Source organism: Papio anubis, chromosome 7, assembly GCF_008728515.1.
Source record: "Papio anubis isolate 15944 chromosome 7, Panubis1.0, whole genome shotgun sequence".
NCBI classification, from domain to species: domain Eukaryota; kingdom Metazoa; phylum Chordata; class Mammalia; order Primates; family Cercopithecidae; genus Papio; species Papio anubis.
This window is the reverse complement of record NC_044982.1, coordinates 42,426,280-42,453,844: the sequence shown is the minus strand read 5'-3', so window position 1 is coordinate 42,453,844 and position 27,565 is coordinate 42,426,280. Positions and strand designations below refer to the sequence as shown.

Genomic DNA, 27,565 nt, shown 5'->3' with positions numbered 1-27,565 from the left:
AGACACCAAACCCCCCAGTACTTTGATCCTGGACTTCCCAGTCTCCAGAACTGTAAGAAATAAATTTCTGTTCTTTATAAATTACCCAATCACAGATATTCTGTTATGGCAGCACAAATAAACTAAGGCACATATTTTTATCAAGGGCATTCTTAAGGAAAATGGAAATTTTTTTACTATAAATACATCAAAGTGAAGAACCCGGTAATAACTAAAATACTTGGTGTGCATGCCTTGATTCATATAAGGTGCCAGTAGTTTTCCCCACCATTGCTTTTATGCCATCAGTGCAAATGTCAGCACAGTATAAAAGGCAAATAGCATTTTAGTGTAATGAAAATGATCTGGACCTTATGGACTGTGGCCAGGGGTCTGCAGATGCTGCCTTGAGAGCAGCTGCTCCATGTAGGACTGTGCCTCTACTCTGTTTCTGTTATTCTAGTGGCTATAGTATCGCTCTTGTCGGGAGGCAGTGTACCTCTAAAGTTTAGTGTTTATTGAAAATGGAACACAAAATACAGCCAACTCAGATTTAAGTCAAACCATTGTTATTTCCCAAAAGCAATCACAGAAATTTTGACTTCAGACACAATAGGGGTATTGGCATAGGAATGTGTGCGGTAGAGCCAGGAGAAAGCCCAGGCCTATGCTCTGCTGTGTGCTAGCTGCAGCATTGGACGAATCACCTTCCTTCTCTGGCCTTTAGAACTGTCTTGCAGGTGGAGACAGATTACGTTTCTCTGTTCTGTAAGAAAATTAATGCTTCTGTGACTATCTGTAGGATGGGTGGGTGGATGAACCAACAGCAAGAAAGGAAGAAAGAAGGAGGAAAGAATAGGGGTTTAAGGAATATATTAGGAACAAATTTCAAACACATGAAGGTTTTCTAAAAAGGAGCAGACTGCTTCTGATGCAGCACTCACTTCAGGACCTCAGGCAAGTTGAATGACATCTCTCAGAGGTGCTAGAGAGGAGGATGTTAGTGTATTTGTCACCTGCTATTTCTTCCAAATCTAAGAATCTATAATCCTATAATCATCTCAGACAGACACTGGGCATCTGCATATCTGCCATGTATAAGAAATTTTATTTGCACATGTCAATAATACAAATGTTAAAAAAGTAACATTATGAAGGTTGGGATCATCTGTCCATCATTCCCATAATAAGTTATACTACATATATATAAATAAACAAATAAATTTGTTTATTTATTCTTATTTAGTAGGAAGATTTTACTGTAGAAAAAGTAAATGATTGAGCAGAATAGACTGTGCTTTAAAAAAAAATGAATTTAGTAATACCAAAGAAGTCTTCAGAGATGATAATAAAAGAATGAGATTTCTATCTTCATTTTCTCTCAGTGGTTCCCAAATGTTAGTCTGCCTAAGATTTTCCTGGAAAGACATGGGAACATGTCTCCTGGGGACATGCATTTTTAATATGCTTTGGGACACAATGGGAAGTATGCATAAGGCACTTGTGTGGTGTTAGTTAGTGTGCAGACTCCTGGGCCCTCCCCTGTGGATCCTGGTTCTCTCAGTCCTGTAGCTAGCCACTGGAGCAGTAGCTCCCAACCCTGGCCGCACACCACAGTCATCTGTGGAGCATGTTACAAGTTTCCACGCTTTGGCTTAACCCCCAGGGATTTGATTCACAAGGTTTCTGGTAAGGCTGAGGCATCCTATAGCTTATAAACCCTACACAGGACCTTTGGAAATGCAGCTAGGATGGAAAGGAGCTATACTGTACCAGAGACTAGCTTCTGGCTTTGTAAACCAAACAGCAGAGAAAAATCTTCAGCCCTTGTACCAAAGGAAGCAGGCTGTTCTGGGCCCGCAGAGGCCTCAGACTTCTCAAACCTATGCAAACACTCTTTCTACACAGGGAGAAATCGAAGATATGGAAAAACAGATTCTGAGTTTGAACCAAAAAAAAGAAGACCTGTTGGCGGACCTGAAGGCCACTGTACTAAACCTTCACCAGCATTTGAAGCAAGAACAGGAAGTAGAAAGAGATAGGCTGCCAGCTGTAGCATCAGAGGAGGGTGGAGTGGCGGAGAGAGATGCTTCTGAGCGGAAGGTGGGTATGAATTGAGGTTAATGCTGGCCCCACACTCCACAAGAGCATTAATGGATAGTGTTTTCCACCTGAATGACCTGTGGCATCTATATCTATGGCTTGTAGTAAAGGAATTTTTAGAAGTGGAAATACTCAACCTGAAGTTGTTTACTAGTGAATATAAATCCTCAGGGTGTGCCTGTTCTGGACTCCACCCAGAATTCTTAACGCCTGAATTACTTTAGGACACGCTTATAAAATTTCACAGGCAGATCGATCTAGCCTCCCTTTGAAGTATCTTCGTATGGAAAAGTAAGCCCTTTGCAGACTTAAGAAGGGCCCAGTGCCTAAGTCTTCTCTGCAGTCACATCAATGAATCACATTCTTTAATTGTTTGATGAGGGGCCACAGGGGGCCATGAAAATGTCAAGACCTAAGGTTTGACTGACTTGGGATATCCGGCTGGAGGAGCTGAATGGAGCAGGAGACAGAGCCTCCTTGTGGGGGTGGGCATCTTCAATATAGTGAATAAAAAATTACCTACAAAAAATGCAGCCGGACAGGGATCTTGGTGATGTTGACTGGCAAGCAGACTGCAGGTATTCTTGTGCTGTGCCTTTCAGTTGAACAGAAGAGGCTCCATGTCTTACCTGGCAGCAGTCGAGGAAGAGGTGGAAGAAAATTCCGTGAAGAGCGAAGTAAGGGAAATGATTTTCTTGTTAAAGTTTGTTAGAGCCAGGCCTCTAAAAGAAGTCAATGAAAAGATCTTAAAGTGAATGGAAACATAAGAATTTTTAAAATTAATGCTGATATTTTAAAAGTATGATTGAAGTAGTTCTCTTACGTTATTAATGTTTAAGTGTATGGAAACCTACTTCACCATGTAAGAGTGAGATGAATGTAATTCAGGCACTCTCGCTGGCATACGGGAGAAGGTGAAGAAGTTCTGTGTAGTAACCTGATTTCTGAGGACTTTCTCTGAAGTTTTGAGAGCATGCTGTTTGTTTGGCACTCCTGGTCTCATTTTTAGAACTGTATTTTTCCACATTTCAATTACTCTTTTGGTCTAAAACAGCATTTCCAATGACACAGAGAGTTGTGTTAGCAACTCAGACTAAGAATTTGTACTACTTAATTATAACTGGTTGAAAGAGACATTTTCAGTTGTCTTTTCTGACATCAGTTTCCATTTCATACTTGAAAAAAATAAGTTGCAATGGGTCTTATGACAAAAGGACGAAAATTGAAGCAACTTACAGTTTTTGTGACTCGCACGTAACCACCAGACACTTTTTGGGCTCATTTTATAGATGGTTAAGTAGCTCCACTGTCACACAAAACAGACCTCTTATCCTAGAGTGTGTCGCTAGGACATGGTGGAACTGTGACAAGGAAGAGTTAAACTTTACTGTGCTCTGTGACCATCAGACAACTTATACCCCTTCATGGCAGAGAATAATGGAGGGACCAGGGACCAGAAAGAGTGACTTCAGTACGATGTTAGTTTGAGACGTGTATTTGCTTCTGAGCTGATGTTTATAGTGTTGTCTTTGACAGCAACAAAAAAGTACATGTTCATCAAGCTGTGATTTAAAAAAAAAAAAAAAAAAAATTGACAAGTAAAAATTGTATACATTCAAAAAAATTTGCCGGGTGTGGTGGCACGCGCCTACAGTTCCCCCTACTCGGGAGGCTGAGGCAGGAGAATCACTTGAACCCAGGAGGCAGAGGTTGCAGTGAGCCAAGATGATGCCATTGCACTCCAGCCTGGGTGACAAGAGCAAAACTCGGTCTCAAAAAAAAATTATATATATTTATGATATGTATGATGTTTTGATACAGTATATGTATATATGCATTGTGGAATGGCTAAATTGAGCTAATTAACATACACATTACCTCACATACCATTTTTTTTTTATAATAAAAACACTTAAAATCTACACTCTCTGTGATTTTCAAACATATATTAACTATAGTCACTATGATATACAAAAGATCCCTTGAACTTATTCCTCCTGTGCCCTTTTTTTTAATGCCCGTTGACAAACATTTTTGTAATCCCTGGTCGCTGGTAACCATTGTTTTATTCTCTGCTTCTATGAGTTGTTTTTTTTTTTTTTTTTTTTTCACATTCCACATAGAAGGGAGATGATGTGGTATGTGTCCTTCTGTGCCTGGATTATTTCATTTAACAGAAGATCCTCTAAATTTACCCATGTTGTTGCAAATGACAGAATTTCCTTATTTTTTAAGGCCAAATAGTATTTCACTATGTACATATAACCACATTTTCTTTATCCGTTCTTTTGTTGGTGGACACTTAGGTTAATTCCGTATCTTGGTTGTTGTGAACAGTGCTGCATTGAACATGGGAGTGCAGACGTTTCTTTGACATACTGAGTTTTTTCCTTTGGATATATACTCAGTAGTGGGATTGCTGGTTCTATTTTTAATTTTTTGAGGAACCTCGATACTGTACCAATTTACATTCCCACCGACAGTATTCAGGGGTTCTATTTTCTCCACATCCTCATGACCACTTGTTATTTTTTTATCTTTTTGATATAAGCCATTCTAACAGATATAAAGTAGTATCTCACTGTGGTTTTAATTTGCATTTCCCTGGTGTTTAGTGATGTTGAACATTTTTCTTATACCCTTGAGGCTGTAATTTTAAAGATAGCATTTTAATTTTTCTAACTGTTATGTATTTTTAAATATTTATTTAGAGACAGCATCTCACTCTGTTGCCCAAGCTAGAGTGTAGTGGTGCTCACTGCAACCTCCAACTCCTGGCCTCAAGTGATCCTCGCACTTCAGCCTCCCAAAGTGCTGGGATTACGGGTGTGAGTCACAGTACCTGGCCTCAAAGATACCATTTAACGTTACATTGATCAAAGCAGATTAAGTTCCTAAAAGCACCGTTTTAAAGATTTCCTTTGTGTGATATGAGCCGAGCCCCTACTTTTAAAAGTATGTTCTAGGCTTTAGGAAGAGCAGCTACATTTGTAAACATGATATAGTTAGCAAAAAATACAGATTTAAAAAATGGGGGAGGGCTGCAATAAAGGGCTGTGGTTACACCGCCTGATAAGTTGAGTCTGTATAAAAGAGGTAAGTGAGTAGGGCGCCGGTTATGACAGGAGGGGAAGCTCTTCCCTTTGCTAACCAATCGATTACTGTGATAGAATGGAGATGAGAAGGCAGAGCCATCTCCTCAGTCTTGGTCTTCACTTTGGAAGCATGACAAGGACATGGAAGAAGACAGAGCTTCCTCATCCTCTGGAACAATTGTTCAGGTAATGCTGGGCATATCAACCACACTTAGGGGTTATGAGGGTAGAGGGGAGCAGAGATCTATTTTTGCATGACTTTCTTTCCCCCACACCCCAGAGACGGAGTCTTGCTCTGTTGCCCAGGCTGGAGTGCAGTGGCATGATCTCAGTTCACTGCAACCTCTGCCTCCTAGGTTCAAGCAATTCTCCTGCTTCAGCCTCCCAAGTAGCTGGGATTACAGGCACACGTCAACACGCCCGGCTGATTTTTTGTATTTTTAGTAGAGATGGGGTTTCACCATGTTGCCCGACTTTCTATGTTAACTTTGCTTCCTCTCTTTCCCCTTTACTTTGTTTTTCAGTCAGCACTGCCTAAACCTTTAAAATGCCCATTTGTAGCTCAGACAAGGAATAAAAATAAGGGTAGTAAAGAACTATCTTGTTTAAAGGAATGCTTAGGGAGGGAACCTGCAATGGGCTGAATTTTTTTTTTTTTTTTTTAGCTGACAACAATTGTATATATTTATGGTATACAACATGTTTTTAATGTGTATACATTGGAAATGGCTATATCAAGCTAATTAACATATGCATTACCTCACATATTTGTCATATTTTCAGTAATTAGAATACCTAAAATCTAGTCACTTAGCAACTTTTAAGTATACATTATTATTAACTATAATTGCCAAGTTATACATAGATTCTCTTGAATTTATTCCTCCTGTTCAACTAAAATTTTGTATCCTTTGACCAACGTTTCCCCAGGCCCTCTCTCAGCCCCCACCCTCCCCCTGGTAACCACCACCCTATTCTCTGCTTCTATGCAGTCCGTATTTTTAGATTACACATGTAAATGAGATCATCCGGTATTTATCATTCTGTGCCTGGCTTATTTCACTTAACATAATGTCTTTAGGTTTATCCATATCGTCACAAATGATGGAATCTCCTTCATTTTGAAGACTGGATGGTACTCCGTTGTATATATATGCCGTGCGTTCTTTCTCCATTCATCAGTTGATGGACACTTAGGTTGCTTCTCTCTCTTGGCTACCGTGAATCTTTGAAAGCTTCTGACATCACCTTTGCACAAACGCAAAGACAGCCTTAGTGAGCCCCTGCTTGGTTCTATTTCTATTGTGTACTCAGTGATAACAGGAGAGTACTTTTTTTGAAGAAAACTCCATATATGTGAAAATCCAAACTGACCAAACAGATAACTCAAAGGAGCAGCTAAAAGCCTCACTGCACTGTTTTACCCAAGCATTTAAATTAACATGCCACTCTTTGGGGAGTATTGGGTGGAGGGTCTCTCCATAATCTTTTTTTGTGTGTGTGGAACAAAGTAGTATGTAAGATAAATTAGATGTGCTAAGTCTTTTTTGCTCCTTATGACATTCTAAATATTTTCCAATCTCTCAAATGCCCTCACTTTAGAAAATCATCGTAAGCCTATGAACCACGTTCTTCCTTTGCTCCCGGAAGATCTCTGCATCCTCGTGATCCATACACCTCTCGCTCCTGCCTCCTGTCCAGGGCTGACCCTCGCCCCGCTCTCATGCCAACTCTTTCCCTAATCGTTGGCACCATTCTCTGCCTGTACCAGCCTTGTCAGTCTCTGCCTCTGGCTAGGTTCCTTCCTTCTCTACCTCAGTACTCAGGCTTCCCCTCCCTAACATGTTCTCTTCCTTGTGGCCCCACTACTTCAGAGAGATAATTCCAGAACCAGCCTGCATCTTCAGTGGCTCCACAGAAGGCTTTGGTCCCTGGGATGCCCTTTCTCCATGCCTGGCTGTAGACTTCATTCCCGTCCACAAAGACCCATCTCAACTTCCCCTGCTCCAAGAAACCTCCTGACATCCTGCAAGGAAAATTGCTGTCTCTTTCCCTGTTTTCCAAGAGGATTCTGAACCTCAGTTGTGACTTAGCACATTTTTATGAATACATCTGATACGATTTCATGAGTGGAAAGAAGCTTATCATTTATATCCTATACTCAGCTCAGTATGGTACTTTAATGAACTGAATTTCTTGATCCTGCTTCCCATGTTAATTACTACACTTCCTCTTTCATTTGCTACTGAAGGTCTTTCCTTGGTGCTCCACTCCCTAGGCCCCTTTTGTAACCTTGTTTCAGCCTCTGGCTGTGCTTAAACTGCCATTGATTTCTGGAGCACCAATTTAGTGCCCTTTTATTAGTCCTAATCCTTGTTGACCTCTCTGGGATTGACCACCTCTTCCTTCTTTAACTGTGGTGTTCCTTTAACTTTCTTAATTGTGTTCTTCCCTCTCCCTTCTACCTCTAGTCCCTCCTCCATCTCCTTTTCTTGCCCCTCTCTCTCTTTCGTCTGTGATGCTAGGCATTCCCCCAATGTTCTGCCTTCTTCCTTCTCCCTGTTTTCTTTTTTTTTGAGACAGAGTCTCAATGTGTCGCCCAGGCTGGAGTGCAGTGGTGCGATCTCAGCTCACTGCAACCTCTGCCTCCTGGGTTCAAGCGATTCTCCTGCTTCAGCCTCTCGAGCAGCTGGGATTACAGGCACCTGCCACTATGCCTGGCTAATTTTTTTATTTTTAGTAGAGACAGAGTTTTGCCATGTTGGCCAGGCTGATCTTGAACTCTTGACCTCAGATGATCCACCCGCCTTGGCCTCCCAAAATGCTGGGATTACAGGTGTGAGCCACTGCGCCCAGCCTCTCTGTTTTCTTTCAGGGCAATTTTATTTCCTCTGAGAGCTTTGTGGTCACCTCTATGCCAGTGATTACCAAACTAAATCTCTAGTCTTGGCTTTTTTCTTAAATCTATAAATCTATTCTACGTTTCTATCCTCCTGATAGACGTTTTTGAGATGGAGTTTCTCCAACTCAAACCCATTTTACCAACTTTCCTTCAAAGCTTGCTCCTCTTACTAATTTCTCAATGTCTGCTGATGGTGCCATTATTTTCTCAGAGATAAACTTTGGAGTTCTATTAGGTGCCTCATTTCTCTCACCTTTCACATCCTGTCAGTGGCCAATGATGTCCATTCACCTCTCCTCCCATTATTTTTGCTATCGTCTTATTTCAAGCAATTCTTATTACTTCCCTGGACTTTTGGAGTAGCCCTCTAATTGGTTTACAATTTCCAATTGTTTTTCCTAATACATCTTATAAAATACTGATGACTTTTCCTAAAACTAATCATGCTAAACCTCAGCTTAAAATTCTTCATGGAGTCTGATTATCTACTGAAGAAAATGCAAACTTATCCTGGCATTCCAGATTTTCCTGATCCCTACCTACCTTTCTGATTTTATCTAATCTCTACCTTTAGTTCTTGGTTTATACCTTTCTGATAACAGTCACTGTTTTCAGTAGAAGAAGCTGAAAAGACACTAACATTTTGTTAGGAAATGCTAAATGCCATGTATGTATATGTGACTAAATTGCAAGCGTGGGTGAGATAGTTTTTATTCCCATTTTAAAGGTGAAGTAACTGAGGTTCAGAGAGTTCAGGTTAATTTGTCCGAGATCACACAACTTGCAGGTAGAGCAGTCAAGGTTGGTTGATTATAATATCCACATGCTTTTTCCCACGTTGTGTTAATTCTTTGTGTACATGTCATTTTCCCATTGCTTAACTTTGGTTAACCTTAAAAGAAGGCTTGCTGAATCAGAGTATATATCCATTTAAAATGTGACACACATTTTCAAACTGCCTTCTAGAAAGTTTATACCAAGCTAGGCACAGTGTCTCATGCCTGTAATCCTAGCACCTTGGGAGGCTGAGGTGGGTGGACAGTTTGAGCTCAGGACTTCAAGACCAGCCTGGGCAACATAGTGAAACCCTGTCTCTGTAAAAAAAATATAAAAATTAGCCAGGCGCAGTGGCGGGTGCCTATAGTCCCAGAGACTGAGGCAGGAGGGTCACTTGAGCCTGGGAGATGAAGGCTGCAGTGAGCTAAGATTGCGCCACTGCACCGCAACCTGGATGACAAAGTGAGGACCTGTCTCAAAAAAAAAAAAAGAAAAAGAAAAAAGAAAAAAAGAAAGGCTGTACCAATTCTGTTTCTCCTAGGTATACATGGAATTGCATTTCCTGACCCCTAAGCTGATTTTTGATATTGTCAATCTTAGCCAAACTTAGCCAGTGGTTTAAATTAATTTATGCTCTAAGAATATTGAATACGTCTTTAGATGCCTATTGGCTTTTGTAACTCTTCTTTTGCGACTTGCTTGTTCCTACCATTTGACTGTTTTTCTATGTAAGGGTTGATGTTTTCCTTATTATTTATAAGAGTAATTAATATATTAAGAATATTGGCCAGGCGCAGTGGCTTACGCCTGTAATCCCAGCACTTTGGGAGGCTGAGGTGGGCGGATCACGAGGTCAGGAGATCGAGACCATCCCGGCTAACATGGTGAAACCCCGTCTCTACTAAAAATACAAAAAATTAGCCAGGTGTGGTGGCGGGCACCTGTAGTCCCAGCTACTCGGGAGGCCGAGGTAGGAGAATGGTGTGAACCCGGGAGGCAGAGCTTGCATAAAGCCGAGATAAAGCCACTGCATTCCAGCCTGGGCGACAGAGCGAGACTCCATCTCAAAAAACAAAAAAGAAAAAAAGAATATTAATACTATGTACAATAGTTATCCCAGTTTGTTATTTCTCTTTAACTTAGATTATGGTATCTTTTGTGGTGCATATTATTTTTTTTTTTATGTAGTCAATGCTAATATTATTTTCCTTTCTTGTCATGTTTCCCCACAGCTAGAATTTTTATGGTATAACTTGGAGAATACAATGAGAATTTATTGTTGGGGTAATACAAGGATTCTAGTTATATTTTTCATAACTAGAATTTATTGTTAGGAGTAATATATTTTTCATCAAATGCCTTCGTAGTTGTTCCTAAATGGAATAAATTCACCTTTTCCCCACTATTTGAAATGTGACCTTTATCATATAATTGTTTGTTTGTTTGTTTGTTTGTTTGTTTGTTTCGGTAGAGACAGGATCTTACCATGTTGCTCAGGCTGGTCTCAAACTCCTGAGCACAAGCAATTTTCCTGCCTTGGCCTTCCAAAGTGCTGGGATTGTAGGTGTGAGACATCACACCTGGCCATGTAATTTAAATTTTCATAAGGACATACTTTTAAAAAATTATTCAACGAGACAAAGCATACTTCTGGAAAAATCTACTTAAGTACCTAATTCTCTAGATTCTTTATGTACTCATTAAGAAGAGAAGTTTGGAGAATGTAAGTCTTTCAAATAAAGACAATCTTGGGGAAGCTGATTTTTTCTCTAATGAACAAACTTTTTTCTAATTGTACCTGACTTTTTTTGCAAGCAGGTAGTTTGTTAAATGAGCAGGCACAGAAGGAAGAACTCATGTGGCACCAGGGCAGGACTTTTTCTGGAGCTCTGATTCTTTTCTTTACAGGAAGCATATGGGAAAATAAGCACCTGTGATAATTCCATGGCACAGATCCTCACACCAGACTCACTAAACACTGAGCAAGGCCCAGAACCTTCCCTAAGGCCCAGCCAAACAGAAGAGGTAAGTCCTGGTTGGTAATAAGTAAGCTGCTCAGATAGCTGGACTAGCACCTAGAGATGACCAGTGTTCTGTGTCCTGCAATACCTTGTACATCAAGCCAAGTGTTCCTTGTGAACTTTAACATATGAAGGTATGTGCTATCAAGCTGTAGAACTGGAAGACTTGTCATCAGATATTTACAAAGAAAATAGACATGGCATAGAGAATTAGACGTTTTTCACTCATTTACCATTTGTGAACATGAAATAGTCTTTCCGTTGATGACTACTTCTTTAATCTGTAGGTAGAACTTATGGGGGCAAAGAAAGTAGAGAAGGTATTGATTAATAGCCTGTTACATAAAAGGCATTTATAGTCATCCGTTTAACCCTCAGACTGTATAAGGTAGGTTCATCCCTACCGTATGTTTACAAATTAAGAAATCAAAATTCAGGGAATAAAAATATAGCTAGTGGGCCAGGCATGGTGGCTCAAGCCTGTAATCCCAGCACTTTGGGAGGCCGAGGCGGGCGAATCGCCTGAGGTCAGGAGTTTGAGACCAGCCTGACCAACATGGTGAAACCCCGTCGCTACTAAAAATAAAAAAATTAGCCGGGCGTGGTGGCACGTGCCTGTAATCCCAACTACTCAAGAGGCTGAGGCATGAGAATCGCTTGAATCTGGGAGGAGGAGGTTACAGTGAGCCAAGATTGCGCCACTGTGCTCCAGCCTGCCTGGGCGATTGAGCAAGACTCTGTCTTTTAAAAATATATTTATTTATTTATTTATTTATTTATTTATTTATTTATTTTATATATATATATATGGCTAGTGAATGGGGGAATAAGGAATCAAACCCAGAATATTCTAATCTGGCTTCCTAATTTGGAATCTTGTACCTCAGTGGTTCTCAAGAACGCCTTACAGCGGGGTGTGGGGGGATGGGTACTATTTCTCAAGTTAATTTTGGTGTTTAGCTGGACCTAAAGCTCCATGGGTCTCACCAAATAGCTCCTGTAAAAGATATTGACATGTTTTTGCTGTTTTTATTGTTTAATTATTGCATCTCTTCTTTTATACCAAGTTGTATTTATGTTTTTTTCTCCCAATCTTTTGTCTAGTCTTCAAAAATATCTCTTAGTTCTCAAATTGTTACTCCTTTCTCTTCTTTCTTTCCCTCCTCCGTTTCATTCTCTGTCTCTCTTAACAATATATGTCTAGGAAGGTGGACAAATGTGAGAGGTTTACACCCAGTGGCAATGCTAAGAAAGTTGCTGACCTGGTCAGTAGGTTTTTTTGCTGTTCAGAATTAATCTGGGTTTTGTTTTGTTTTTGAGACATGGTCTCACTCTTCACCCAGGCTGGAGTATAGTGACCACAATCATGGCTTACTGGAGCCTCAACCTCCTGGGCTCAGGTGATCCTCCCACCTTAGCCTTCCGGGTGGCTAGGACCACAGGTACACACCGTCACGCCTGGCTAATTTTTGTATTTTTTTCAGACACATAGTTCTGCCATGTTGCCCAGGCTGGTCTCGAACTCCTGGTCTCAAATCATCTTCCCACCATAATGTTATTTTTGACACCTAATTAAAAATCAGATGTAGCTTCAATGGTGTTTTAGCTACAGTAGCCATTCTGCTTAATATTCTTTCTGCTGGTGTGGATGATCTCTAGGGTCTTTTCCCTGACCATGTGGATACTAGATAATGATGACAATAAAGAGAAGGAGGAAGAAAAAGGAGGTTAACAAAATACTTACTGAACATTTAACATGGGCCAGGTACTGGGATTTTACATATACCATCTCTTTTAATCATTAACAACAGCTCTATGAGATAAATATTACTGTTACCCCACTTTACAGATAGAGAAACTGAGGCTCAGAGAAGTAAGATGCCCAAGGTCATTTAGCTAGTAAGTGGCAAAGCTAGGATTCAAACCCAGATCTTTCTGACTCTGAGTTTAGAAACTGAGCTTTGAACTATTAGGTTCCAGTGACTCTCTTTTAAACTAATTTATGTATGTGTGTATTTGTATTTTCTTCTTAACTCAGAACTTTTGCTGGGGAGGAATTCTTGGGGCAGGAAAAATAGATGTTACCCTTTACTACAGGAGGAATTTGTCCACTTCTGATTATTCAGGGACTCCTTTACTGGCTCCAAGTTGCATACCTCTTGGTGACTGTCTTCCTGCCTTTTAGTCATTTCTGTCTCATCGGCACGGCACATCACTGAAGAGAGGGGAAGTGGGGACTCTGCAGAGACCAGGCAGCCAATGTCATCAGCCTTCTATCAGCCTCAACAAACCTTTGGTTTCAGGGGTTAAGTGTATGGACCGAATGGTAATTACATAATTTTTAGTAAAACTCTGAGTCATTCTTGACCCGTATTACAACCAAGGATAAATATTTAGTACGGAAAAATGTGAAATCAAGCTAGGCATGACCTCAGAGTAAACCGCCACCATGGCATTCCAGGGGCATGCTTTGCATTTATTCACGTGCAGTTAGGTACTGTACTTTAGGTAGTCAGTTTTACATTTCATAAGCAGTGGGGGAGATATGCAGGTATTTGTAGAATTGACTGAAATATTAAGGAGAAAATGTAAAGGTTTGCTATTTTGGCATGAAATGTGGCAATAGCCAGAAAATCAACATGCATTTTAACTGCAGTTTTTTTTTATTTTAACTGATTACTTCACTGATTATTTAGATCAGTGATGTGTTGATGCAGAAATGAAGCAATGTGATTCACCAACTGAAAAGTTAACTTGGATACTAAAAGGTTGGTGAAATTATGTCAAGAATGTGGAATTGTAGATTCCAAAGTGTAGTGAAAGCAGGAATTGCTTTTGATTCTATTTACTAGTTGTGTGACCATACAACTAGGAGGCAGTTTGAATAGCCTCCCTAAGCCCAGTTTCCTCATCTGTACACTAGAAGTAATAATAGGTTTTAGTTTTGAAATAAGGTGGTGGTCTGTGTATCATGCTTAGCCCAGTGCCTACTTGGGTTAAGAGCCCAATAAAGGCTAGCTATTATTAATTTGCAGTTATGCTTTAGAGATGACATATTTATTTAGTAAGAAATACTTGTAGTAATACTTTTTAGCTCCCCCCTAGAAGGTGTACAATGATAAAACATCCATTTAAATAAGTTTTGCTTTTAGAATTTGGGGCTATCATATAGAGAAGGTATTTTACAGGGGTGCTACTGTGTAAAAAACCAGGGAACTCTGAATTAAAAGATCACAGAACTGTGTGACCTTGGGTAAGTAACTTGGGTGCTTCTCAGAAGCAACATGGTAAAAAGGGAGGCATGTGGGCTGATTAAACGTTCTGTGCACTTGGGTTTCTTAGACTTTAAAAAGAGGTGAGTGAACTGATCTCTAGTGGGTTCCTTAGGCCACCCTCAGCTCTTGAAGCTCTATGGTTGAAAATATTCTTTTTTTCTTCTCTTCCCCTTTGGATTCTTTTCAGGTTCAAATAACTAGAAAATAAAACCCAGATTAGTCATGCAGCTTCCTTATTTCCTCATTAATTTGGTGAGTTCATGAGAAAGCAGAGAAACTCAATAGTGTCATTAAAAAAAGCGTGTGGAGGTCCGGGTTTGGTGACTAATGTCTGTAATCCCAGCACTTTGAGAGGCCAAGGCCGGAGGATTACCTGAGCCCAGAAGTTAGAGACCCGCTTGGGCAACATGGCAAGACCCCATGTCAAAAAAAAAAAAAAAAAAAGGTGCGTGGCATATAACAGGTGCTCAAATAAAATTTTTGAATAAATAATGAAGGCAGGTGGTAAATCTATGATTACAGATTAATTAATATTAATAGATTGTCTTAGATTAATTAATATTAAAAGATTGTTTTCTCAAGTGGCAGAAAAAGGAAAGGGGATCCCAAAATCTTTGTCTATAGCAATATCTGAAAACTAGAAGGGAATTAATCAGATGACTAGAAAATGATGTCTGGAAGCAAAATCACACAACAGTTGCTTTAAAAAAAAAAAAAAATCAGGGCCAGGCACTGTGGCTTATGCCTGTAATCCCAGCACTTTGGGAGGTCTAGGCAGGTGGATCACTTGAGGCCAGGAGTTCAAGACCAGCCTGGCCAACATGACAAAACCCTGCCTCTACTAAAAGTACAAAATTAGCCAGGTATGGTGGCGTGTTCTCGTAATCCCAGTTCCTTGGGAGGCCAAGACAGGAGAATCACTTGAACTTGGGAGGCGGAGGTTGCAGTGAGCCGAGAACATGCCACTGCACTCCAGCCTAGGTGACAGAGGGAGACTCTGTCTCAAGAAGGGAAAAAAAAAGTCAGGATTAAAAAAGAAAATTAAAACAGGTGAATCCAAGCATAGACCTGACTATATATGAAGTTCAGAAAAAGTACAATGCAAGGAAAAGTTTCCTTGAGAAGGTGATTCTTGAAGAAAATTATAATAATAGATTAATGAAGGCAGGGAAGAAATGGCATTTTGGCAGAAAACAGCAAATGTGTGTGAAGATAATAGATGGTGAAAGGTAAAAAGTACAACGCAGAGACACTTGTGCCAGACCAGCTTTCGTAATACTCATCAGTGTGCATGAAAAGGAACAGGATTCTCATGCCCGGCACGTGTTTGTCACCACCTACCAATTTTGCTCACTCTTTTACACTGAAAGTTCTATGTCTAAACAAAATTCCATAAACATTGGGGAATGTGCATTTGAGTTAGGGTATACATTTGCAATCAACTCCCATTCAAAGGTCGTCACTTGGCCAGAATTTCATTTTATTAACATGTTAACATGCTAACATATAATGTTATAGAAAACATTATATCTTATCATAATCAATAAAATATTTATTGAGACCAAAAAGTTTATACAGCAAAACACAAATCCTTATTCCTAAAGGAATTTCTCTACAAGTATCAATGTTACTCTTTCTATATTCTGGGGAAGGATAGATAATACAGTGGGAGGTAAATACATCTCTGTATCAAATTGTCTTTTGCCTCCAGGTTGAACATACCTAATATATAATTCCTGGAATACTTTCATTTGGTATCTGGGAGAAAATTTTCTATTGAGTTGATAAACAGCCCAGTTATTTCAATGTAAAAAGAACACACCACACTTTCTTTATACTATGAGCATCTAGTCCTTAACTCAGTCATATTTGAGTATGCAGAAGGGGAAAGTATTGTGGGGATTCCCTCTGAGGAATAAGAAAACAGTTACCAGGTTACTCTACTGAAGTTCATTACTTGACTCAAGTTGTTTTTATTAGGGAAAAGTTAAGCTAAAATTTTTATAATCTAACTATTTGAGAAGATGTTAAGTTAAAATTATGTGGTATATTTTATTGTATCCCTGCTGGGATGTAAAGATCGTGTTCTGTTTTGTTTTGTTTTTCTGTTTGAATAGAGTGTGCAGCAATGTAAGCATTGCTTAATCATGTGTCACGTAATGCTAAACACTGGCCAATTCCCTTAAATGTTTCAGACACACACACCCCCTGTCACTCACATTCTCACCTGTCTCCTGGGGCTCACCGGGTAGTGAACTGTGAGCCTGTTCGCGTCCTCTGTGCCCGGGAATACTGTACCTGTGTACTCGCAGATCGGCTGCTTGGAAACCTGTGGCACCAGGTCACGTGATTGTTGCTATGAGTGTGGAGGTGCATTTTTCTTTTCTTTCTTCCTTCTTCTGTCCTGATTTTATTTCTTTTAACTGGGGAAATGTTGCAGGTTCCCAGGCCTTCATAGGCCCAAGTCTGAAAACTTTGGACTCCCTGGTTTATCTTTGGATTTCTCTTAGGGCACCACACCTCCTATCGAGGCTGCCACTCTGGACTCTTCTGACGCGCAAGGAGGTTTGGAGCCCAGGGTGGAGAAAACTAGGCCGGAGCCCGCAGAAGTCCTGCATGCCTGCAAGACCCAGGTGGCTGAGCTGGAGCTGTGGCTGCAACAAGCCAACGTGGCATTTGAGCCGGAAACATTAAACGCAGACATGCAGCAGGTGGTGGAACAGCAGCTGGTAGGGTGCCAGGTAAGACTGAGAAGTCAGAGTTCATGGTTTGCCTCTCCACCAATCATCTGCCAACATTGGGTGAATTTCTCTTAAAGCAACACTGTTTTTCTTTCTGTTACTCTGACCCTTACATTTATCTTGGCCTCAACTTTTAGTTCTCAGGGTAATTCTTTGAAATGCTTTATGGAAACATCTTATTTGAGGGGACAGTAGTGGGTTAGAGTTCAGAATCTAGAGTCTGATCCAGCTCTGTCACATTAACTGTGAATTTCGGGAAGTGAACTTCTCAGCCTCATTTTCCTTATATAGTAGGTTATCTCATAGGATTTTTGTCAGGATTAAATAAGGTATTTAAAGTAGTGTCATAGATTTAAATAAGGTATTTAAAGCAGTGTCATAGGATATAAAGTTATCTCATAGGATTTTTGTCAGGATTAAATAAGGTGTATAAAGTATATAACAAGTACTCAGTAAATGCTATTATTTTATTGATTTTAATAAGTAATTAGAATATTCATTCATCAGAAATGAAACCAAAAGTTTTGATTTGCAATCTTTGCAGCCATTTTACGAGGAATGCCCTGGGTTTTGCTTGGGAGGGGCAGGGATATAAACTTCCTTGCCGCCAGTCACTCTGAGTAAAGCTTGCCGTCTCAGCCCAAAGATTGAGGTTTCTAATCCCTCCAGGGAGAGGCTAGAATGATGACATTGCAACAGCATAATCGAGTGTCACAAGAGCAGGGGCATGCGAGCTGCTTGCAAAGACCTGTCTCCCAGCTGCACTTAGGGAACCAGCCTTGTCTCTGCCATATGGGCTTGTCTACCAGGGATGAAGACATCCTCTTGTCTCAGAGTACCCATATCACTAGCCCTGCCACAGGGAGTGTTTTCTGCTGTAGCCTGTTATGTTGTTGTGGGTAGCCTGCCTTTGATCCACAGGTGTGCATTCTCCCCTTCTATGTAAGCCCACAATCTTACAACATCCCCAGACAGACAGGCCAGCCTCCTTCTCTGTGCAGCTCAGCACCTCTGATCTCCAAAGTCAGTTCTTTTTTTATTTTCAGGGTCTCACCCTGTCGCCCAAGCTGGAGTGCAGTGGAGCAATCATAGCTCATTGCATCCTCGACTTCCTGGGCTCAGGTGATCCTCCCACCTCAGCCTCCCAGGTAGCGGGGACTACAGCCCTGCACCACCATACCCGGCTACTTTTTGTGGTTTTTTGTAGAGATGAGAGGTCTCACTGTATTGCCCAGTCTGGTCTCGAACTCCTGGGCTCAAGTGATCCACCCAAAGTGCTGGATTACAGGTGTGAGCTATCATTCCCAGCCCAAAAGCCAGTTCTAAAAGGATAGGTTCACTCAGATACTGGCACTGCCGCTTGGCCTGGCTGATGAGGCCCAGGGGAGCCTGTGAATGCCATAGAGCGTCATATAGCCCAGAGCAATGCTATGCTAAGCTCAACTCGAGGCAGTCCAGATTTTGAGTCCCACCCACTTAAGGCCATTCAGGATTGATTTGCCAGCTGATTATCTACTGACTGGGTAGACCCTATGCCAACTGCTTGATTGTCACCAGAATCCCATCTTCATTGCCACTTGTAGTGAGTTCAAGGATTTCCAGGCTGCTCAAGGAAAAGACATGACTACCAGGTGGCCGTAGCCCCCACCAAGCTTTATTTGGGCAGCATTTTGGCAGGATTAGGATCGTGAGGGACAGGGAAGCTCTTTACTGCAGGAGACCTTCCAGAGGCGAAGACATAGACTGGGGGTCGGACCACCACACAGAGGCGGGGGAAGGCAAGGGAACTCCCCGGGGAGAGGAGAAACAGAGAGGGAACTTATGTGTCTAGCAATGTCTCAGCACAGTGGAGAGTCTCTGGGTCAGAGAGCACCAAAGGGCAGCAGAGGCTTGGGAATGTTGTATAGCCCAGGGTTAGTCTTGTCCATGGCTGGCAGATGTTGGGTGCAGTTTCCAGCAGTATACAAAGCAGACAGGCTCTAAATGGATTAAAAGACACTTATTTGGGCTGCATTTAAAGCCGTCAAAAGTGTAAAAATTTGAGTCTGGTGCTGGCGCTATTTTGAACTTACTGCTTCTGACCTGCTTTGAAGAAAAACCATGTGGGGCCAACATACAAGGGCATCTTTGGCTCTTTTATATAAAATGACACAATAAAGTTATTATTGAAACATATAAAAACCTGAAAGTGGTCTGTAAAAACACAAAATTCCAGTAGAAAAATGGCCAAAGGACAGGAGCAAACAGTTCAGTCAAGATTATGGACCAGGCGTGGTGGCTCATGCCTGTAATCCCAGCACTTTGGAAGGCCATGGCGGGTGGGTTGCTTGAGGCCAGGAGTTTGAGACCAGCCGGGGCAACATAGTTATACCTCATCTCTACAAAATAATAAAAATGAATAATAAAAAAAAAACTAGCTGGGCATGGTGGTGTGTGTCTGTAGTCCCAGCTACCTGGGAGGCTGAGGCACGAGTTTCTCTTAAGTCCAAGAATTCAAGGCTGCAGTGAACTATGATTGCACCACTGCATTCCAGCCTGGGCGAGAGAGTAACACACTGTCAAAAAAAGAAAGAGAGAAAGGAAAGAAGGGAGGGAGGGAGGATTATGCTTAGTAATTTAATATTTGAGAATTGTTTTATCTTGATTATTAAAGACATAAAGTAGAACACCTATTGTTTCTACATTACATTAGAAAAAATTATATCATTCTGGAAAAATAGATCCTCTAATGTCTGATAGTTCTATCTAATTGGCTCAATGTTTTGGGAGGTCAGGTGTCAACATATAAGCTATTCATCTTCTTTTTTTTTTTTTTTTTTTTTTTTTGAGACGGAGTCTGGCTCTGTCACCCGGGCTGGAGTGCAGTGGCCAGATCTCAGCTCACTGCAAGCTCCGCCTCCCGGGTTCCCGCCATTCTCCTGCCTCAGCCTCCAGAGTAGCTGGGACTACAGGCGCCCGCCGCCTCGCCCGGCTAGTTTTTTTTTTTGTATTTTTTTAGTAGAGACGGGGTTTCACCGTGTTCGCCAGGATGGTCTCGATCTCCTGACCTCGTGATCCGCCCGTCTCGGCCTCCCAAAGTGCTGGGATTACAGGCTTGAGCCACCGCGCCCGGCCTATTCATCTTCTTTGAGCTAAAAGTACCATTACTTTTTTTTTTTTTTTGAGACGAAGTCTCGCTCTCACCCAGGCTGGAGTGTAGTGGCACAATCTCGGCATACTGCAACTTCTGCCTCCTGGGTTCAAGTGATTCTCCTGCCTCAGCCTTCCAAGTAGCTGGGATTACAGGCATGCGCCACAGCACCTGGCTAATTTTTATATTTTTAGTAGAAACAGGGTTTCCCCATTTTGACCAGGGTGATCTGGAACTCCTGATCTTAGGTGATCCACCTGCCTTGGCCTCCCAAAGTGCTGAGATTACAGGCATGAGCCACCATGCCTGGCCAGTACCATTACTTTTAATTTACCTTCTGAAAATAATCTAAAATGAGAAAAATAATTATTGAAGCTTTGATTACAAAAGTGAAGAACTAGAAACAAAGGGGTAACGAGGGAAATTGGTAAGTGAATCATGGGATATCAACTTGTAGCTGTTAAAATGAAAATCATGAAACATGTGGAGACAGATGAAAAAGTATGTAAATAGTTAAGTGGGAAAACCAGCATAAAATTATGCTACATTTTGCTTATAGCCACTGTACAATCTATGGGTACATATTGTTTAAACTTAGAAGAATCTATAGAGGATGTAAGTAGAGTAGTCCCACCTTTATCTTTGGGGACAGTGTTACAAGTCCCCCAGTGGATGCCTGAAACTGCGGATAGTACCAAACTCTGTGTATTATGTTTTTTCAATCTGACAACTGAGATGGCTACAGATTGAGTATCCCTTATCCCAAAATTCTTGGAACTAGAAGTATTTTGCATTTGGGTTTTTTAGGGGGGATTTTGGAATATTTGCATATACATAATGAGATACCTTGGAGAGAGTACCCAAGTCTAAACACTAAATTAATAAATTAATGTCTTTATTTATATTAGAGTTAACAGGGTCTTGCTCTGTTACCCAGGCTGGAGTGCAGTCGCATGATCATGGCTCACTGCAGCCTTGAACCACTGGGCTCAGGCAGTCCTCCTGCCCCCAATCTCTGGAATAGCTGGGACTACAGGCGTACACCACCATGGCGGGCTAACTTTGTTTTTTGTAGACTCGGGGTCTCACTGTGTTGCCCAGGCTGGTCTCAAACTCCTGGCCTCAAGTGATCCTCCTGCCTCAGCCTCCCAAAGTGCTGGGATTACAGGTATGAGCCACCATGCTAGCCCTCAATTTATATTTTATCTATACCTCATACACATACCCTGAAGGTATTTTGTATAATAACTTTAATAATTTTATGCACAAAACAAAGTTCAGTTGTGACCCATCACATGAGGTTGGGTGTGGAATTTTCCATTTCTGGCATGGTGCATAAAAAGTTTCAGATTTTGGAGCATTTTGGGAGTTTGGATTTTCAGATTAGGAATACTCAACCTCTTCTAAGTAACTAATGGGCAGAGTGGTAGAGTGTGGATATGCTGGACAAAGGGATGATTCACATCCTGGATGGGATGGAGCAGGATGGTGTGCAATTTTATCATGCTGCTCAGATGGTGCAAAATTTAAAATGTATGAATTATTTATTTCTGGAATTTTCCATTTAATATTTTTGAGCCATGATTGACTGCAGGTAACTGAAACCACAAAAAGTAAAAGCATGGATGAAGGGGCCTATTGTAGCTTGCTTGGATGAAGGAGTTACAAGATAAATTATTTGAAATTTTGTTTTAAGAATAGAGTTCTTCCTTAAGGAAAATTTGTAATTCCTTAAATTCGCTCAATGAATGAAGCTTGTTCTTAGTCATGCACCGAGTTTTAGTACAAATGATCATGGTGCTGGAATGTGAGTTTGTCTGTTGCTGCTGACTTGAGTGCCCAGCCAGTTGGCATGACTGAGCAGGCTGCTGAGCCCCAGGAGAGGGCAAACTTGATCTGTTGAGCAGGAATACAATGACCGAGACTTACTGGGAAACTTACTTCATCCAGCTGATGTATTTTTAGATTTGTGTGAATTGGCTGGTTGTATCAATAACTAAGTATTTCAGGTTCCAAATTATTTCTTCTGTGGTGTTCTGAGAGTTTGGAGGCTTATTTGGCTTGAGAAAGAGAAGGAAAAGAGCAAAGGAAATAATTTTCAAACAGTTACATGGAGTTCTTTTTTAAATTCCTACTCCACACTTGGATTGCAACATAAAAGATTAGGAAGGTAGGCAAGGCGTGGTGGCTCACGCCTGTGATCCCAGCACTTTGGGAGGCCTAAGTGGGCAGATCACGAGGTCAGGAATTCGAGACCAGCCTGACCAACATGGCAAAACCCCACCTCTACTAAAAATATGAAAAGTAGCCAGGTGTGGTGGCACACTCTTATAATCCCAGCTTCTCAGGAGGCTGAGGCAGGAGAATTACTTGAACCTGGAAGGCAGAGGTTGCAGTGAGCCAAGATCACACCACTGCACTCCATCCTGGGCGACAAAGTGAGACTCCGTCTCAGGAAAAAAAAAAAAAAAAAAAGGATTAGGAAGGTAGGGGGAAAGTAAGAACATCAGCACTTTTTAAGCACAGATTGTTATCAAGCACTGGCCAAAGTACATGGATTTAATTCATTCACTCCTCATAATGACCCTAGGAGGTAAGTTCGGTTATTATCTTCATTTTACGGACTACTAGAGGCACACGCCTCTAAAGTAAGGTGCCTATGCTTACACATCTACTAAGTCGCAGGACTGGGATCTGAAACCGGATAGTCTGGTTCCAAGATCTGTGTTCTTAACCACCATCCTCTGCTGGATATGTTCTGATGTGTTTTGTGAGGTGACTGTAGAGTCATTTACTTAAATTATTTTACAGAGTGATATGTGTAATTGGGATTGGTTTGGTTGCACCCCTGCTGAAAAGCACAAGAATTCTGTGGAAGTTTTTGTTTTTCCAGGGTTTCTTCCATCCTGTGTTTCTGGGGCTTCTTGTACACACTTAGGTAAAAAGAGTAAGTCTTAACTTGTTTGCGAGAAGAACACTTCTTCAAGAACAACACTATGAATAATTAAATGCTTTTATTTCCTAGGCTATGCTAACAGAGATTGAGCACAAGGTTGCCTTTCTGTTAGAGACTTGCAAAGATCAGGGCCTGGGAGATAATGGAGCCACTCAACATGAGGCTGAAGCGCTTTCGCTGAAACTGAAAACAGTGAAGTGCAATTTAGAAAAAGTCCAGATGATGCTTCAGGAGAAGCACAGTGAAGATCAGGTAAAAAATGACTATCTATAGACTTGATTCATCTTGATATACGTCTTGATATACATACGTGGCAGACCCGCCAGAAGAGAACTCTGGTTGGAAGTGATGAACCAGCTACAGAGAAACTGTACTAAGTGTGAAAGAATTCCACACATTAACACTGTAGATGAGTACACTGGCATGTTATTTTTATTTCATTCTAGTTTGCAGTTTTCCTGTCTAGGTTGTTGTTGGTGATGGTGGTGGTTTGGTTTGTGTTGGTTTAATGTGGCTGAGTGTTCTTGCTGGCAGTGAAGCCTAGTGTAAGGCTTCTTCATAAAAGAAGGATGTATTATAAAGGAATGTTGTGACTCTAATTGACTGGAAAACAAAGCTTTCATAGATGTGACTAAAATTTGACATCAGAAACATAAACCTCTTTCCAGGATACTTTGTTATTGATTTGCAAATATTTATATATACTAATGAAAGTATCATATAGCTAAAGTGTTCTCATGATTTTTAAAAGCACTCAGTGTTTATAAATGCAAATGTGCATCTTATGAGTAGATCTTACTATATAAGATTTGCGTGTGCTTATGAGTGGTTCCTACTTATGAGATTTATGTTCACAGAAATAAGACTGGCTGCATATATATAGGCTATGTGGTTCCCCTTTCATCCTCATATGTTCTCTCTTTAAAAAAATTTATTTTAGCCATAAGGGAAATTTGGATTTATAATACTGTTTCTCTTTTTGATACTTTTTTATTTGGTATTTGTTCTTAAGAAAAAAGGCAATACATTTTCTTGCTTTTAGTAATTCATTGTATGAATTAGCTTGAAGAAGTAAGATGATCACTTCACCAAATGTAGTAGTTTTTGAAGTTGTTATGAAATAAGTACATTAAATCATAGTAGGCTGGGCGTGGTGGCTCACTCCTGTAATCCCAGCACTTTGGGAGAATGAGGCAGGCAGATCACCTGAGGTCAGGAGTTTGAGACCAGTCTGGCCAACATGGTGAAACCCTGTCTCTACTAAAAATACAAAAATTAGCTGGGTGTGGTGGGCACACCTGCAATCACAGCTACTTGGGAGGCTGAGGCAGGAGAATCCCTTGAACCCGAGAGGCGGAGGTTGCAGTGAGCCAAGATCACACCCTTGCACTCCAGCCTGGGCAACAAGTGCGAAACTCCATCTCAAAAAGCAAAAAATTATAGTATATAATTATAGCAAATAACAAAATACCATCATATATTTCATATAAAATTTTTCTATGTGGTCCCATTATTGGAATTGAGATAAAGGGGAGTTTGTTTTTAAAAATAAATAGCCTGCCATTATGAAATATTTTGCAGCACCCTACCATTCTAAAGAAATCCTCAGAGCCAGAGCATCCAAAAGCTCTCCAACCAGTTAACCTTTCTGCATTGGAATCCATTGTAACTGAAAGGCCACTATTCAGCAGACAAAAAGATTTCCAGCAGCAACAGGTAATTCTAGCCCCCAACAGTTGTAGGGACAAGAATATAACTTTTTAACCAGGCAAGGTGGTGCAAACCTACAGTCCTAGCTACTTGGGAGGCTGAGGTGGTAGGATCACCTGTGGCCAGGTGTTGGAGACCAGCCTGGGCAACATAGTGAGACCCTGTTTCAAAAAAAAAAAAAAAAAAAAACCCAGACACAGTCGCTCATACCTGTAATCCCAGCACTTTGGGAGGCTGAGGCAGGTGGATCATTTGAGGTCAGGAGTTCAAAACCAGCCTGGACAATATGGTGAAACCCTATCTCTACTAAAAATACAAAAAAATGAGCCAGGTGGTGGTGCGTCCCTATAATCCCAGCTACTCGGGAGGCTGAGGCACAAGAATCACTTGAATCCAGGAGGCAGAGGTTGCAATGAGCTGAGATCACACCACTGTACTCCAGCCTGGGGTGACAGCATGAGACCTGTCTCCAGAAAAAAAAAAAAAAGCTTTCTATATGGAATTTCTGCAAAGTGTGGCATGTGGGTGTTTGTGTGTGTGCAGAAACTCTGGGAGTTTTCAGCATTTACCATGGCACCTGCTTTGCTTTCAGCTGCTAACATTGGGGACACCATAACTTTGCTCCTTTATTAACTTCCATCTTATATCAACTTGCATCTTATATCAACTATCTTCAGGGTGAACTTCCGTAGTTGCAGCTCGGCTTTGCCTGTGTTTTCAAAATGTGTTTGTGGCCGGGCGTGTGGCTCACGCCTGTAATCCCAGCACTTTGGGAGGCCGAGGTGGGCGGATCACGAGGTCAGGAGATCGAGACCATCCTGGCTAACACAGTGAAACCCCGTCTCTACTAAAAATACAAAAAATAGCCGGGCGAGGTGGCAGCGCCTGTAGTCCCAGCTACTCGGAGGCTGAGGCAGGAGAATGGCCTGAACCTGAGAGGCGGAGCTTGCAGTGAGCCGAGATTGTGCCACTGCACTCCAGTCTGGGCGACAGAGCGAGACTCCGTCTCAAAAAAAAAAAAGTTTGTATGTCTTTGATGATTTTCCATGTATGCAGTTTAAATAACAGCTATTGTGTGAATATTTTAAATGGGTTTTTGGGAAGTGAGAGTTTACAAGAACAGGGATGCAAGAAAGAGACATAGTAATTAATGATTTAGAAACTGACTCAAAATTAGATTTATCTCAGCAGAGGAAACTATTGGGTACTAATTGAAAAACTTGATGGATTGGACCATTGGAATCTCATTCAGTTACAGGTTCTGGAGTTAAAACCAATGGAACAGAAAGATTTCATCAAATTCATAGAATTTAATGCTAAGAAAATGTGGCCCCAGTATTGCCAACGTGATAAAGATGCAGCTCAGGAATCATCTGCAAGGTAAAACATTTAAAAATAGAGTTGGACATTCAGTGGTTTTATGACTGGGAGAATTAAGAGTGTTTCTTTTAAAAATTGCTCATAGAACTGTGAATGTATACAAAATTTTTAGTGTTGATTATTCTCTTTACCTTTTGTTCTTCTTCAAAAGCAACCAGGCATCCAGCCCCGAAAATGACGTTCCAGACTCAATCTTGTCACCCCAGGGCCAAAATGGAGATAAGTGGCAATATCTGCATCACGAACTCTCATCAAAAATAAAGCTCCCACTCCCTCAGCTTGTGGAGCTTCAGGTCAGTCTGCATCTACATGGTGTAAATAGCCTGTTTGTCTTTGAAAATCCAACAAGCATTCATTAAATAAACATGTATATTCTGCAAAAAGCAAAGTTGCCAAGTGAGTTTTTCACTTGGCTGACACATTTTCTTGATCTTGGAAACGTGCATTAGGGACGCCTTCTTTGTGCTTCTGTAACACCCAGGGCTTCCCTCATCAGAGCTTTTATTACACTATCCACCTGTTTATTTATAGTCTGTATTCCCCATTAGATGGGGAAGAAAGACAGATCATGTCTGCCTGGTTAGCATTTGAGTGCCAAGCACAGTACCTAAGACATCATAGACTCTCAGTTACTGTTTATTGAATGAATAAAGAAATGAATATATGTTTTAAGAAACACTTTAAAAACTATACAGTGGGCCGGGCGCGGTGGCTCAAGCCTGTAATCCCAGCACTTTGGGAGGCCGAGACGGGCGGATCACGAGGTCAGGAGATCGAGACCATCCTGGCTAACACGGTGAAACCCCGTCTCTACTAAAAAATAAAAAAACTAGCCGGGCGAGGTGGCGGGCGCCTGTAGTCCCAGCTACTCGGGAGGCTGAGGCAGGAGAATGGCGTAAACCCGGGAGGCGGAGCTTTCAGTGAGCTGAGATCTGGCCACAGCACTCCAGCCTGGGTGACAGAGCGAGACACTGTCTCAAAAAAAAAAAAAAAAAAAAAAAAAACTATACAGTGCTATATGAGTGTCATTCATTCATCAGAAAATTCTTTGGAATCTACCATTTGCCAACCCCTGTGCCAATGGCACTGGCCAATTGGTGTTCCCTCTGATTGGCCCTCCTTATCACTGCCGTCACAGGCTCTATCAGGCTGGCTTGCTGTGTCAGCCACTGCTGCCTCTCTCTAGACAGGGAGCAGGTGAGCAAAAGAGCCCCATTGCGTACAAGACAGGCTTCTGCCTTCCACCACACACTCACATTGCCTGGGCAAAGGTTACCCATGATTTCCCAATTCCCCAGTCTGATAGGAACTTCTCAGCTTCCTCTTTCCTCCTAAGGACCTTACTTGACCAATTAAAGTTGTATCAAACTCATCAGTTGGCCTTTAGCCTTGGTTTCTCCATATTACACTGTAACGTGTACATAGGTCTCTTGCAAAGAGGAGAACTCCACTCATTGTTAGTTCTTTCCCCAAGCAGAGTCATCTACCATCTCACC

At 41.3% G+C, this 27,565-nt stretch overlaps 1 protein-coding gene across 14 annotated transcripts in view; it reads left to right on the top strand.

The window, feature by feature from the left end:
• SYNE2 (spectrin repeat containing nuclear envelope protein 2) overlaps positions 1-27,565 on the top strand; it is a 374,347-nt gene that overhangs the window by 243,771 nt on the left and 103,011 nt on the right. For 9 of the 14 annotated variants that reach the window (XM_021941295.2, XM_021941294.2, XM_021941291.2 and 6 more), the window contains exons 62-70: positions 1,888-2,082; positions 2,685-2,759; positions 5,253-5,363; positions 10,765-10,881; positions 16,663-16,893; positions 23,049-23,231; positions 24,561-24,695; positions 25,942-26,069; positions 26,221-26,362. In XM_021941295.2, coding sequence (XP_021796987.2) covers positions 1,888-2,082; positions 2,685-2,759; positions 5,253-5,363; positions 10,765-10,881; positions 16,663-16,893; positions 23,049-23,231; positions 24,561-24,695; positions 25,942-26,069; positions 26,221-26,362 — 1,317 coding nt within the window. Of the gene's footprint in view, positions 1-1,887; positions 2,083-2,684; positions 2,760-5,252; positions 5,364-10,764; positions 10,882-15,162; positions 16,523-16,662; positions 16,894-23,048; positions 23,232-24,560; positions 24,696-25,941; positions 26,070-26,220; positions 26,363-27,565 lie in introns of those variants that run through there. The other 5 variants (XM_021941293.2, XM_021941296.2, XM_021941292.2 and 2 more) reach the window with 3 other exon arrangements.